The sequence below is a fragment of the Nanorana parkeri genome, unplaced genomic scaffold (genome assembly GCF_000935625.1).
Source record: "Nanorana parkeri isolate BGI_ZX_2015 unplaced genomic scaffold, ASM93562v1 scaffold641, whole genome shotgun sequence".
NCBI lineage: Eukaryota > Metazoa > Chordata > Amphibia > Anura > Dicroglossidae > Nanorana > Nanorana parkeri.
The window spans coordinates 509,429-525,496 of record NW_017306909.1 but is presented as its reverse complement, the minus strand read 5'-3'; the positions used below and the strand labels follow the sequence as shown (position 1 = coordinate 525,496).

The 16,068-nt window shown below is 41.0% G+C and overlaps 1 protein-coding gene across 1 annotated transcript in view; it reads left to right on the top strand.

Annotated features, from left to right (window-relative positions):
* SND1 (staphylococcal nuclease and tudor domain containing 1) overlaps positions 1-16,068 on the top strand; it is a 496,769-nt gene that overhangs the window by 431,165 nt on the left and 49,536 nt on the right. Inside the window, exon 8 of the mRNA XM_018563205.1 lies at positions 13,004-13,145. Coding sequence (XP_018418707.1) covers positions 13,004-13,145 — 142 coding nt within the window. The remainder of the gene's footprint in view (positions 1-13,003; positions 13,146-16,068) is intronic.

Sequence of the window (16,068 nt, the reverse complement as noted above, 5' to 3'; positions counted from 1 at the left end):
GTGTGGTTGTTTTTTTTTTTTTTTTTTTTTTTACTTATGTTTAAAACTCAGAAAAAAATTAAAAGGCTCAGAATATATTTTCTGGGTCTGTGCTCATAATGCTTTGCATGTCTTCATGCATTGCCAGGCTGTGTCCACTAATCCTGCATAGTAATGCACCATGACATGTCTTCATGCCAAGAGAATCCTAGTCAAGGCAGACCAGTCTGTAATTAATTACATCACATTATTTTCATGTTGCCTCCCGTCACTGTGAGTTTGGTCAGATTTGCTTCTTTGGGCCTTCTGCTAGAACGAACCCCATCTGCTAAAACTTGCAGAAAAAAAGTTGTGGGATTATTTCACTGAAGAACTGTACCCTCTTTAACTATCCATGCCTGCCAAACACTCAACCACTGTATTCCATTAGTAATACAAGCCTGGAACATTTCCAGCTGGATAATCCAACATAATCAATGATCAATCAACTTAAAATGCCTACCTGCCTGGTCATATTAGGAGAAGGCTAGCCTAGTGTAGCTGCATGATTAACCCTCCAGTGTCTGTGCTATGTTGGATGGTAATTGGAGTTTGTGTTTATCTTGTGTGCAAATGAAAATATTATTGTGTGGTTTACTCTAAAGTACATCCTATTTATATTAAATGTGATTAGATAGCAGTATCTGCAGTGGGGGGGGGGGGAAGCCCACTGTTAATGACTTTTGCAAGTAATTTGAGATGCTAACCCACATAAAGTATGCAGGTAAGGATTTCTGACCACCCTGACTTACCTGATCAGCAGACCTGTTAATAGTCATCAACTAAAAATAAAGCCAGGATCAGTATAAAAGCAAGCCCTAGCCATTCTGGTGTAGGTCAGAAATGGCAGCTACCATATTTCTGTTATGAAAGGCTTACTTTAGGTTAATAATTCATATACAGTTGTGCAGGCAAAGAAAAATAGTAGTATTTTTGTATGTGTGGTTGCTTTAGACTCATTTAGGTGCTATGCTGCACGTTTTATTTGCCCAGAGTTTTGTTTCTCTTACTCTTTGGTCTAGGGATAACTGTAAGGTTTGGTTGCATTTTTCACTGAGCCATACAAGCAGTACTGGCTTTATTCATCCTCAGGTAAAAAGAAATCTGTGCATTGAAATACACAAAAAGTACAAGAAACTAGAATAATAATGGTGCGTACATAGTAACTGGAAAAAAAAAAAGATACCATTAGAATTTATCTGCCAAATTTGTCTTCGTAAATAGGCTGCTGCTGATGTCAAACACAATTAAAAAATGTACAACCAAATTTATGGCAAACTAGATGACCATTTTGAAAACATAATTCACTCCCAAAATGGTCCAGGTTGTGATCAATTCTAGTTTTAACCATTTTTCATTTATCCAGCCACAGGATATGTGTTAGATTACTCTACCAATTAACCGTTTAAATAAAATTCATGTCCAACGTACAGAGCATCACAAAACCGTGGTAAGGTATGGTGATAAATGCCCTCCTTCAGATCTGCTTCCTTCTCATTTATCTAATTATGCTGTTAATTGCATCCCTTGGACAATCTGAGTGAAATAAATTGACGGGTCTGAGTCCCATATGGTTCCGATTTTTCTTCTGGAACAGTCACCATGTTTCAGATAGATGAAAGCGACTGCTGCTCATGTATTAATATAGAATCTCTACTAAGTAGGGTTGAGTTGAGATTTGTCTTGGGTCCTTGCAAATGAATTGTGGCTGCTGTTTTCTTAGTTATATGTTTGATGTCCAATGTTTTTGTAGAGCGAGACTCACATTTCCTGTTGTCCCCTGCCCTTGTTTTATTCTCTCCATTTAATACTTTGCAGTCTTCATTTTCTCCTCTCCATAATTTTCTCTTCATTATCCCCACATACATACCCTCTTCTCTCTCCATCATTTCTGCTGTACTCGCTCCCTCCCTTTTTTTCTTTGTTGTGCCAAGTTGTGTAGCAGCTCGATGAAACTCCAGCTTCTCAGCCTTAAATCAACTCCCACAGGCAATAAATCCTACAGGCTGAATTGTATGATAGGAGTTAGAAATGACTGGTTGCATTTAAGATGTAATATTGCAAATTGGCTGCATTAGCAGATGTTCAGCTGCTTCTACTGGAAGGGTTTAAGATCAGAATCTCTCTGTGTGTAATAGCTGTATGTTCTAAGAGCAAAGTACATACAGACATTACCCAGCCAGAAACCTCTACTTTATTTTCCATTAAAGCTACAATCCACTAGATTTTTCTTATCAAAGCTTTCATGAGCCGGTCCTCTACTGTTATAGGAGAGAGTATGTGTCTGCAATTTATCTTTATTGTACTGCTCTTCTATATGAGCTTTAGAGGGAATAATGTAAAAAGGATTGTGTTGAATAATGGGTATTCTGTATTTGACCACAATTTCACCCCTGGCCTGCCAAGTGCATGCTGTTGACCACAACAAACATTTCAAGTATGGCTTCAGGCTCACTTTTCTTTAGAACAAAATCATAAATATGTTGCAAGCAGACCTCGAGTCATGCACAATAGAAAATAAATCATTCATAACAAAAATGCTTGGATACCAAGACGAGCTCGGAAGAATCCACAGGCTCTTTATTAGACACCTGCATGCAAGATTATCCATCTAATGGTATGACTGTAGTGCTGCTCTGTAACATAATTGTGTATATTGTTTTTTGGGTAAAAGAACTACCTATTAGTGTGAATGACATCAGTTGACATTTGCAATAAGTATATACTTAATAGCAATTTGTGGTCATAAGTAATGTGACAGAGACCTGAGGCTTGTCATTGATCAAATTAAGAATGGAAAATTATGATTTTCATTATGTATATACATAATACAGTGATGTCTAGTGTTACTATTTAAGGCAAAATTTAATTTAAAGTAGAATTTGGTCAAACAACTAATACAGAGGTGACTGACAAATGAACAGTTTCACATGTCCCAGTATATGTAATCTCTAACTAATCACGCAAGTCCTTCTGCATAGCCAAGGAGGCGAGACAACAATTTACAGCCTGTAGTTCTCCAGATTCCAGTATCACTTGCCTCCTTCCAGCCTACTCATTTAATAGTGAATGAGAATCGCTATTGTAGTCTTCCTTTAAAAGACCTAAAGACCTCCCACTTCAGTTCTTAAATGCATGTTGAATATATGTTTGGCGTTATTTTTTTTCAATGTATGTTTTCCAGTGATTCAGTTTCCACCCAAACACAAATTGATAGAAGACCTGAACTCTGGAAGCTGTGCCTAAAATAGGCAAGTAGAGAGCAAATATTACCTGTGGTCTCGCTGCAGCTGATTCCCCATTAATGACCTACTAAGGCTTGTTCTGCGCTGTCACCCTAAGGAGGCAGCTATTTATGTGTGGCAGAAGTGGCGAGCTCTCTTGCTCCACTTGGGACCACAAGCAACAGTTTCATGATGGAGAGCAGTGTGTATGGAGGATCTCTCTTCCATAGAGTGAACCTAAAAGTGCTCTGTTCTGAAAACTTCTGGGATCTGGCTGCTGCTATGATGGTTGTTGATTGGGTCTTTGTGTCCGTGATCCGCTCTGGGATAGTGCAGGGGAGACATTAGGGGTCTAATGAACATATCACTGCACAGTCCTGTCGCATTTACTTATTAGTCCTCTTGTGATAGTAATCAAGTAGAATAAAGGACAAGTTAAAAAAAAAAGGAATCCATGAAAATGTAAATTTAAAAAAACCTGTCCCCACCCCAATGCTTGTATATACACCTATAACACACGCGTGTACATAAACATTTGTGCAACACAAATTAGCTATAGTTGTCCACACTGAAGTGAGAGAATTTTAGGGCCATTATTTACAGTTAACTGTATACTAATAAGCTGTAAATATGATCAACGCATCGCCTATGGACAATATTGGGTATTGTAGTTAGGCTTGGCATGTTATCTTTTATCTTTATCATCTTTTATATTTGACAAAAAAATAAGTATTTTATTGTGTTTACACTAAAAAAAATCACACAAAAATATAGATTAGATAATCAGTTGTGCAACCACCATGGTTTTATTCTACAAGCTTTGTGCTTTCCAAAAATATGTTTTGGGGGTTTAAGCAATCTTGAAACCAATTTAGTATGTGCAAAAAATGGGAAAAAGTCCTCTGTCAGTGTAAATGTTAAGGGACTGCATGGTGACACGGCAGGTGTAGACCCCAAGCTCATGTCTATAGCTTTAGGATTTGACAAGGAACATGTGTAATGCAAAAAGGGGAAGAAAAACAAAACTAGGTTTGTTACACAAGTTGTGTAGCTCAGAAATGCCAGCCGTAAATGTTTTGTGGACCTCCATGCAGATAGCTAAATTACATTGCCCAGAAACAAATAAGATTACACGTGGAAAGGTTTGTGAAACACATGGTGTAGATAAACTTGTCTAGATCACAATTATTTGTAAAATAGAAACCTTGCAGGGGTTACCCTGCTAGCCTTGCAGCTTGACATACATACGAGGGTGAGGCAAAAAATGATCCGCACTCTGGTTATATTAAAACTTCTGTTGGCCATACTGTCTTATCTGCGTTTTCCGTTCAAGGCTACTGTCTCCCAGTTCCTGCTGTTGTGAACATGTTACGCCAGTTCATTTGTAACTGCGGTGCAAGAAAAAATAGATGTTCCACTTGTGATTGGCACAAAAGAAGAGCAGCATGCAGTGATTCGTTTTTTGTGGTCTGAGGGTGTGTCTGGTGCTGTTGTTTAGCGAAGACTTTGTGCGCAGTATGGAAAAAGTGTTTTATCAAGAAGTGTGTATGAATGGATTAGAGAAGTTCAAGGAAGGTCACACAAGTGTTAGCCATCAAGAAGGAGCTGCATGCCTATCCATGTCCACAGCTGATGACAACATTGGGAAGACAGCAGAGGATTCATGGCTCTCGGCTCAGCCAAACATTTTTTAATGAGGGAATATGAAAGCTTGTTGACAAGACGGACAAAGTGTATTGAAAAGCAAGTAGATTATGTGAAAAATTATGTATTTGTCTTTTCTAAAAGTTGATTAAAATAAATTCTACAGCCAGAGTGCAGATTATTTTTGACTCACTCTCATACATTTACCAGATAACCACTTACCTATGTTTCCAAAGTACTTACAACATTTAGGATAAATATTTTGTATGAGGAAATTATGGTGAAGGCTGATGGGCCTATAGGGTTAAAACGGAAAACTATTGATGGCAACAATTAATTTGATTTTTTTTTATTTGGTTAAGTTGTACGTTAATACAGGTGAGTGAATAGTCAACTGTAAAACTGACAAGCTGAAAAATCTGTTAGAGTACAGTACAGCACACAGTCAATTTATAGACAGGGATAATATGCAGTTAACATCATGTGATTGGAACTTTGACCCGCATAACCCTTCTCATTCCAGGAAATCCTCAGTTTTTAGCAAGCAATAGAGGGGAGGGTGCTGAAATATATATTTTACTGGTAAGTCCCAATTCCTGCTTTCTTGATCATACAGTTCAGGACACAGGCAATTCATAGACTGGGTCGTCCACAAGCAATGACTGAAAGGGTGGGCACACAGAAAAAAATGAAAACGGGCCCAAAACAGAAAAAAAAAAAGGGAAAACCCCTAACTCAGATAGTAGCCTGTAGTTCTTTACAGGCAAACGTACATCAGCAGAGGCATGAATATCCACCTGTTAGGACATCTGAAAAGCTGACCAGGTGGCGGCCTTACAAATCTGTAACGCAGGTGACTGATGCCTAAAAGCTCAAGAGGTACTGATCGATCTAGTAAAGTAAACCATTGCAGGGAAAAGGCAGTGTCTTACACTTGACAGCGTAAGCATGTAAGATGGACCTATCTAATCGATCTAGAAAAGTTGGAATGAGATGCAGGGAGGCACATGAAAGGTCCTTTACATAGGACAAAGAGAATGCGATTGATGGAAGCAAGCTGTAACCAAAAATTAGACTCGGACAGCCCTAACCACATCCAAACAGTGGAGATCCACCTTCTTGGGATGTTGTTCGAGAGTAGGACAAAAAAAGGGCAAAACAATATCCTCATTCAGATGGAAGGAGGACCACCACCTTTGGTCTGAAAACTGTATCCTCGTAAAAATCAAGGAACAGAGCCTTGCACAAAAGAGCAGCCAGCTCAGAAACTCTCCTAGCAAAGATTGTGGCGACAGTGAATACAACCTTCCATGCAAGATTAAGGTTCCACTGCGACATTGGAGGACATCTAAGAGGAGCGACCCGATGAACAGAAGCCTTTACCAAAGAATATGAGTCCAAGGACTGCCAGAAAAGGATGGTTAATATTATCTGTCCCTTGAGTGTACTCGGGTGTATTACCCCAGTCCAGTATGGAGAAAGGCTAACTGTTGTCCCACCGAGTAAATCCAAGCTGAAATCGTAGCATTTTACACCAGGCTAAAGCCTTTCCATCACAATAATACACTTCCTGGCATGCAAGAGGATGGGGATAACACAGTCCAACAGACCTCTATCCCTCAGGTCCCTTAGGACCTGGGCTTCAAAAACCAAGCCAGCAACCGAGGAGCAGGATGAAACCACAGATCTTGAGAAATAAGTCAGTCTGGAAGTGGCAATGGAGAGTCCACGAGCATCCTGAGGATGTCCACCGACCACCCTGTTCTGGGTTGGTTTTCAGTGACAAGGATCACTGGAAAGCCTTCCAACTCAATCCTGCAGAGAAGACAAAGAAAAATCTTCAGACGGAGCAAAAGCATAAAGCAGGGAAAACTGATCCCATGGAGCTACCAGTGCATGCTTTGCAAATGATTTAACGTCCCTAGACCAGGATTCAAACCTGTCCAGCTTTATGGTCTGTTGATGTTGAGACAGAGCAATAGCTGTTATCCCCCAACTGCAGCAGACCTCCTGAAATAGAGTACTTTGGGGTATAGAGACCAATCCTGGAGTTTGAGCTCTGTCAACTGAGGAAATCCGCCTGCCAATTGTGCACTCTTGGGATGTGCCCAATACATAAGGCTGAAATGTGACATTCTACCCAAGACAGGATCAGGTCTGCTGCCTGCTGCATAGCATGGCTTCTGGTTCCACCTTGGTGGTTGATGCACGACACAGGCATGGTGGTGTTGTACTAGACACTAACTGGTAGGCCCTGCAGGTGACCTGACCAATGAAGGGAGATGCAAATCACTTTTAAATCCAGTTCTACTGCCTGAATTCCCAAAACTCTGATCTCAAACCTAAAAGGGACAATCTTTGGACCGAAGGTCCCAAACCTGGGATTCGGACTCGGAGAATTCTCCTGGGGAAGAAACATCCTGCCCTGGACAGTGTCTGGGAGGAATCCCTAGAACTCTAACAGGTAGTTTGGTTCCAGTGAAGACTCCCAACCAGTTCAGGTTTAGGACACAACCAGACTGTTAGTTAAACTGTCTGAAAAGGTTGACCAGATAAGGCACAATGTGGCAGCCCCAAGGATTGGAGTCAACACCCTGGTAAAAAAACACCAGAGTCATGGACAGGCCAAAGGGTAAAGTCCCTACTGAAAGTTGTAGTTTCCCAAAGAAAAACGTAGACATTATTGATGAAAAGGGACAGTTGGCGCATGTAGGGATACTTGATGCCCACTGAAGCAAAAAAATAGGCAATTTTAGAGGTAGTGAATTATGGAGCAAGTGAATTCCATAAGAAACTTGCCAACCCCAAGAACTAACTTAGTGACTAAAGGTCCAGGAAGGGCTTCACTCTCCAATTTGGCTTGAAAATTGAGAACAGATTGGGGTAGACCCCTTCAATCCTGTATGCCCCGGACATCTCCATCCCAGATGACCACAAAGGTGAACATATGTCACCCCAATTGTACAAGTGAGGGCTCCCCCTCATTTAAAGGAGGGCTTGATACCAGGTTTTACAACCTTGGAGGGACCAGAGCTTGCATAAAAGCTGTGGTGCCATCTTAGACCTAGAGGTGGAGGCCCAAGAGGGGCAAAAGAACTCTTCCAACTGGTCCTTAACCAGATTTTTCTGATGGAGCCTTGGCCTTCTATTTGCTGGTCAGGAGAGTACTCTTCCCACCCATTACCTTCTTAATGAAAGCTTTCCCCAACCAACAGATGCTCTCCCACGAATGGAATTATCTTGCTGCTTTTCTTGCATTATGGTTCCACCAACCAGTTCCTACCCCTGAGAGCTGAAGCAGGGTGTCCGTCTATGCAAAAGCGCAACGCTCCTGGTAGCTACTTCAGACACTCCAAAACATTAGCACCCATAACAATGGAACTAGGATCCCACGCCTCTACTTTGTCCAGAGGCAAACGCATTTCCTGGCTCCAGGAGGCCACAAACAAAATGTTTTTTGGAGGGGGCATAGGGTGGCAGAAACACCTCCTGAGTGGAGTGCAGCAACCAATTTTTGAAAAGCTTGAAGCCCAGCAAACATGACCCAGGTACCCTGGAAGGGGGTCAAAGACTCCAGACAATGCACTACCATTCAATGGGGAGAGGGGGCGCCACTCGGAATCACAACTTGGCATTGCTCACTTCAGATGAGTGCACCCCATCTTCTAGGAGGGGGTCTTTAGGGAGGAGGTCACTCCAGGGTGGATACGACACTGCCCTGGACCTGCATAGCACCCTGCAGCTAACCCAACAAATGTGTCAAGATGGGCACCCACACAGGATCCAATGCTGAAAGCAACATTACAGGCTGGCCCTGCATCTTTTGACGTCCATGTGGGGTCCAGGTACAGCCCTAAATCTCCCACTGTGGGATGCTGATCCGGAAACTGCATCCTTGCCAAGGTGGCCACGCGCAGTCAAACTTTATTGAAGACATTGTAAGACACTGACAAAAAAACTGAGGAGGGGTTATATAAGATCACAGATCTAGCCATGGTCTAACCACCCGATATCACCTGCATATTACTCCAGTCATCTATGAATTGTCTATGTCCTGTATGATCAAGATATTTTTTTTACTAAACTGATGGTTATTTCCCAACACGACACCTGGGTGGGTGTAATGGAGCACTCAGATGGGGACAACTACTGTAAGGGGGGACTTAAATTGGAACAACTAATGTAAATGGGCGCTCTGATGTACAACACTAACTGGACCTCCTTAAATTGTAATTCAGTACCCCTGCTCTAGTACAATACCTATTATGTGATATTCTGTTGGCAAGGAAGTGTATACATTCTTGCTCAGTGACCATACTTTTTCTGTTGGGTGTATGCAAGCTAACTCAAAATACAAAAAAGGGTAAGGGCAAAACCTGGACATTCATTTGTAAATATTTAATTGTATTTTTGCTTATGTCATTGGCTATTATTTTCCTAGTTTTTTTATATCCTTATAACCAGTAGACAGTAACATTCATTAAAAAAAAACAAAAAACACATGAGCTGGTTTTGAAAAGCCAATTTGTATGTATGGATCATGAGGATGTTGACTATAAGTATGACTGAAATGTCATTGAAGGTATTGTGTGCTTGAAAATATTTACAAATGTCCAAGGACCTGTAGCACTCCTTACCGGACTTCCCATGTGGAGATGTGGGTGCTCGCAATGACTACGGATGGCGCCGCATCAGATATAATCGTTGGATATGGATGTCACCAGCACTCCAGAAACGACAAAATAAGCCTGATGAAGGGGACCCTGTGCGGCCCCGAAACCGCTTGATTCCTTTCGAGTGAATAAAATGAAGATTCACTAAAATCTCTTGAAAATATTTAGTCACACAAAATGTTTTTGTTGTATTTCTTTCTAGGGGTTGGCAAAAGTGGCATATAGAGATGAGCAAATTAAAAAAAATGCCCTGGTTTATGACCTAGGTGGTCTTGGTCACATTCAGATATGATAATTCCACATGGATTTCCTTTGCATCTACACTCTGTCTGTGTTCATGAGAAAGGGGGAAACAAAAACATGATATACAGGTGAAACTGGAATAATTAGAATATCGTGCAAAAGTAATTGCAGTAAGTGCTGCAAAAGGGGCCCAAACCAAGTACTGAGTACATATGCATGCTTGTACTTTTCAGAGGTCCGATATTGTTCTATGTACAATCCTTGTTTTATTGATTGCATGTAATCTACTTTTTTGAGGTTGTGGATTTGGGGTTCTTGGGGTTTTCATGAGCTGTAAGCCATAATCATCACAATTATGACAAATCACGGTTTGAATTATCTTGCTTTGCATGTAATGAGTCTATCTCATATATTAGTTTCACCTTTTAAGTTGCATTTAAGTCTGGCTGTCCAATTACTTCAGTCATTTGAACAAGTATGCAAATTAGACATTCTTACTTCACTTAATGCATGCTTGTTCTGGAGCCATGACTTGGAAAATGCTGAAGTCTGCATCAGTGTGACAGCTGAGCAACTAGTGTTTTCAGGTCACCGGCAATGGCAGCCACCATATTTTTCCAAGCACAGATTTCTGTTAATGTCCACGTGCATGTCTGCTTAAATCTGCTTTTGTAAATTCTTTCATTGGTTTCCTTTAAAGCAGAACTCCAGACAGGTAGAGAAAAAACATTGTGTCCTAGTTTGTAAAAATATATTTCTACATTCAGCTAGCATAGTAACCTGAATCTGTCATCATATTGGCCTTCTGTCATCTGCAGAGTAGCACTTGTAGAGGGAGGGGGCACACAAGGAGCTAGGTAATCAGGCTCTGCTGCATGCACAATGGGCTGATGGAGGAGAAAGGACTGAGCACAGTTGATGACTTGTCATTATGTTGCTGTTCCTTCCTTATCCAGTCAACGGGCTGTAGGGAGGTGACACTGTATTCCTGAATGTTGACCGAGAAGGTTGCCAACATTGTGCTTAATTCACAAAGTGCTGGACAGAATTAGTAATCCTTATAAAACAATTATAAAATAATACACATGCGTGCTTTTCAGCTGTCTCTAGCGGTTTGGAGTTGAGCTTTAAGGCTGTGGCACCCAGACATGTGAAGCCACAATTCCTGTGGTCCTGATTTGTTGCAACCAAGACACAGGACAAGTGTGAAATATCTGGTAATGCAAATCTACTACATGCACAGCTTGCTATTGTAAGTCAAACCAGTACTTACAAAAGAAATCAATTCTTTATTTTACCTCCTGTCTCCTGCAAAATTGCATCAAAAAGAATGGTGTGGGATTGAAGGAGTCTGTTCAGAGCCTTTTCTTAACTGTATGCTATAAATATAGGTCATAAAGGGACTTGCTTTAGATATTGACACATTTTGCCAACGTATGCTCTTTGTTGTGTAGAGGATTGCTAAACTGGATAATGTATTGAATGATCCACTAGGGATTGTACTGCAGAAACTATATTTAAATCACTGGTGTTACTGCCTATCTACTTTGCTTGTTACCGGATAATAACCCTGAAGATAATGCTTGGCAGCTGGGCCTGCTCCTCTAGTGGCGAGATGGTGTATATAGTCACTAATGCGTCACCAGAGTAATTAGCATCTCTGTCCGTTCCCATCCATCACTCTGCCTCCTCTCCACCTGCTGGGGACTCTGTGTCATTTTCAAGTTATTTTTGTTGAGGTTACAGAGGACACTTTTGACAAGGAGAGGCTGTACCCAACAACTGTGTGTGTTGATGGACATTTTTTTTTTCTTGAACTAGGACTCTAACATGCCATAAAAACCACAGTAAATGTGTCTACTGTGATTATATACCCCTAAATAGAATTGTCAGATGTATGTGAATACAAAGGTAATTGCAGAAATGCTCCAGATAATGAAAATATTTCTGCTTTATTCTTTTGATTGACAGCTTCCGTAATATAACTTTTGTGTTATATTAATATAACCCGTATCAGACAGCAATTTCAGAACTCAATTACAGTAAGCTAAATGATGAGTCAGCAAAATGAAAATTTTGTTTCCTGGTATGAGAAGCATAATGCATATATGTTCTGTGGCAATGTCTTTTCTGCAATCAAACTAGCTGAGGCAATTTTCATGTATTTTTTATTATATTGTATTTTTTGTTTTGAACAGCTATTCTGTCACTGCTTCCATGTATCACATATCTAGTACCTGGCCTTTTACTCTAGCCCTCCCCATGACTAAGGGGCAGTATTCGTTTTTTAATTACACAGTATGGCTAAAAGCACTTACTTCTGCCCTATGAAGTTATACGAGGGTAAGCTAGCACTATTTTAAAATGTAGATTTTTAGCATCTTCTTGAGTCTGAGTATCATGGGAAACAGTTTATCTACCTTTTAGAACAGAAGCATAAGGGCACAAATCGTAAATAAAACAAAACCCTTGAAAAACATACAGGAGAATGGTTTATTCTCTGCTAATTGTAAAAAAGTAAAATCAAAATGGAATATTTGGGTTAAAATGTTTTGTTTTTTATAAGTTATATAACATACATCTTTCAAAGACCTATTTGGACTTCAGGATCACATCTTGCCATTCAATTTCAACTAGGTATACAACAGACATGACAATTGTGCATAGCATAGATGATACTGAAAGAGAACTTTCTGCATTGGTTTTGTTTTCTTTGTTTAGTAACCTCATTACTGGACACTACCAGGCAGTAACGCTCTCTTTTAAAGTTAAGAAAATGAGATAAAATATTACTGGTTTGGAAGATGAGCAGAGGAAGGCAGTCTGTAGTGTAGGAACCAATGCAACCAGCTTTAAAGGAACATACATTTTGTATTGGAAACCAATGTTCTTGGATGACTCCCATCGCCTAAAAAGGGTTTCTGCAACTAGAGACAGTGGTCATCCTTTTCTCCACAACTATGAGGCCCTAATCAGAGATGTTCATGCTACACTGATCAGAAGGATGCTTATAGTGATGCAGAAATGCTAATGGGTGCAGAGTAGGGAGGGGAATCTTTTGGAGCTCGGTCTGGTTTGAGGTGTCCTTTACTATGGACATGTACATAAGTTAGGAATATCAGTTTAGTCAGGTAACCTGTGTGTGTTTATTTTTAACATTTTGTGTAGATCTGTATTTGAGAACCTATGTTTTTTTTTCAGATCTGGTCGAAGTTTGAAGAGCAACCAGTAGAAGAAGTCGTGGCTGTGGTGGAGGAAAAGGAAAGGAATGTCAACTACAAACCTGTCTTAGTAACAGAAATTACAGATGAGCTACACTTCTATATCCAGGATGTAGAAACAGGTAAATGTCTCCTCCAATTTCTCCTTAAGCCCCCATTCACACCTGTGCATTCCATGAACTCGTGCCAAAGCGTGTGCTTTCGTGCACGTTTGGCACGTGTTTGCAGTAACATGGCAAAGTGTGCTTGTGGTGCCAATAATTTCTAATGGCACCCCAAACATGGCCAGCAAAACCCACGTTTGTGTGCATGAAAACTCCTAAAAACGCAGAATGCATGTCACACAAACAACTACATTGTCTTCTTTGGAGTGCGTATATGAACCCATTGAAATCAATTGGGACCTGTGGCCAACACAGCACACACAAAGGCATGCAAATGTGACGTGCGTTTCCACCATGCACGGGTGTGAATGCGGACTACCTTCCTTTCCATTTTACTGCAATGCACAAAGACAATCCACAGTAAACTTTGTTCTGTGCCCTCATTTTCTTACAATGCCAGTTTATATGCACATAAATTCTATCCAACGCTGCTCTTGGCCAAGCGCAAGATTCATTAAACTCATTAAGCGAACTTTGGGTGTAGTATTAGTGTAATACATAACTGTGACACACTGGTAGAAAGAAATCCAGGAAAGGTCATAGCTGCTGCTGCCAAAAAAATGTAATATCAAGGAAAAGGACATTTGTACATTAAAATTAACAATTCTATTTCGGTAAGTACAGAGCACTTATTTAATTTTGTTTCTACTATAGTAAATCAAACCCCATATGCCTGGAAGATATGTTCAGGTCCATTATATAGCATGTGTCTTATCTTCTAATAAAATATGTTTATAATGTCACAGATCAGCTGCAGAGGTGATCTTTCGCCTTTCGTCTAACAGGTCTGTGGATTATTCTTACCTCTTTGCTGCTGTGGTTCTGTTGGTACCAGTGGTTCTACAAGAATGTGCTCAGCTTTTTGCTGCACAGAGCTAGCAGCTATAAGTGTTGCTTGCCTCATCTGATGGTTAATATACCTTGCCTTTTAGCTGCTTGTTGCCAAGCCTTCTATCTCTCTTCTTATTTAAGTCCCGCTCAGACCAGCTCCCTTTGCCCGAGCAACGTTCCTCTTGCCCCTGAGCTCCCATCTGTGCCTTTGCCCCTGTTCTGCCAATTGCTTCCTTAGATTGACCTTCTGTGTGCCGACCCCGGTTTTGTCGTCTGCGGTCTGCCCTGACCATTCACCTGTCTCCTGTATATTCTCTTGGTCTCTGCCCATTTGTACTCGGCCTGGTGTCCGTATCCTTTTGCACTGTTTATATCCGCATCTGCTGCAGGGAGAACCTGTGGGCCACGATCTGGCACCAGCACGCAGTGAAATCCATTTCCACCATAAGTAGCTCTGGAGAAATGTGGCTGGTGCTTGGACTCCACGCCCCAGGGGATTCCGCATTTCCAACTCACACAAGCTACCCTGATTTTCTGACATATCTGCAGTGCAGAATAAAATTAATACCGTTGAGCTCAATTTACTAGGGTGGAGTGTTAAGCTGAGACCATATTAGTAGCAAGTGTGAAGTAATTTTTTTTTCTCACAAAATGGCCATTTGGCTGTTTGTCTTTTCCCTTAGGAAGCGTTTTTACCTCACAAAGCATTATTTTATCACCACTAATAATAGCTCCTTTTCCTACTCAGTAGACAAGTAATTGCCACTCATGATTGCCAGCCTGAAGCTAGTGGCATTTTAAGGAATGATGACCCTTTCAATATTGTTTGTGAATTCAGCTTTACTTTTTAAAAAATCACTGGTGGTATCTTCACCTTATATGTGTGGAAATGCCTTTCCTAAGCTAAAAAAATATATATTTTTGGTCATTTTAAATTACAAAAGTAAAGAAAGCACAGTAGTGAATTCACAAGTGTTATGCTTTGGTAACTCTGGGCTTTTTATGTTGCACAATGGTATTCTTCGAATAGGGTGCAAAATTGGAATGCACTGATGTTGGTATTAGTGCCGACACCGAGTATTTGGGCGGGTACTCACACTCGCACAGATGCTACCATTGCCTATCCCGATACCGGAACTTCCGTTATCAGGAAGCCGTGCAGCGAGTCATTACACGCTGCCTGGCTTCCTTATTGGACGGGAAGCCGACTCCATGCTCCCTCGTCACCATGGAGCATGGCGCTGGCTTCCCAGCCAATCGGGAAGCTGGGTAATGACTCTCCCCCCGGCTTTCTGATTGGCCAGAAAGCCAGCTCCATGCTTCCTCATAACCTGGTGACGGCTTCCTGGCTAATCGGGAAGCCGGGCGGCTAGTGATTACACGCCGCCTGGCTTCTTTAATGGGACTCGGTAGCGGCACCTACCAAAAAAGAAAAAACGTAATCAATACTGAAAGAACGGTATCGGTGCATCCCTAGTGCAAAACAAAGCCAACTCCGAGGCTCATATAAATGGGTCAGGAAACCCACTCTTCTACACCAAAGTGGAAATTATTTAAATTTGACATTTTATCTTTCTGAAAATATACTATGATTTTGTTGACTACCTTTTGAACATAAATAGTTTGCACAGGTAGTATAAAGGTGTGTGCATGTCAAACAGTAAAACTGGTATGCAAATTCTGGCCCTCCAGGTGTGGGGCAGCTACAAATCTCATTAAGCATGGCAAAACCGACAGCCACAGACATAACTCTGAGGCAGGCACATGATGGGATTTGTAGTTTCCCCTACAGCTGGAGGGCTGGAGTTTGCCTACCGCTGGAGTAGAGGATTGCAAAGGGGTGACTATCTGCAAATCCTGTTTCTGTGATAGGGATAGCAAAAAAGCAGTTACAGGTTTTCAGCTTAGCTCAGCATTTTTTTTTAATGTTCAAATTCCAAGCCCCCAATGCAGATTTTGAGGCAATTGGGTGCAGGGATTGGGCCATGTCTTATCTTAACTGGACCTGGGCAGGTTCTCACCCTTATGTTTAAAAAAAAAAAAGCTAATT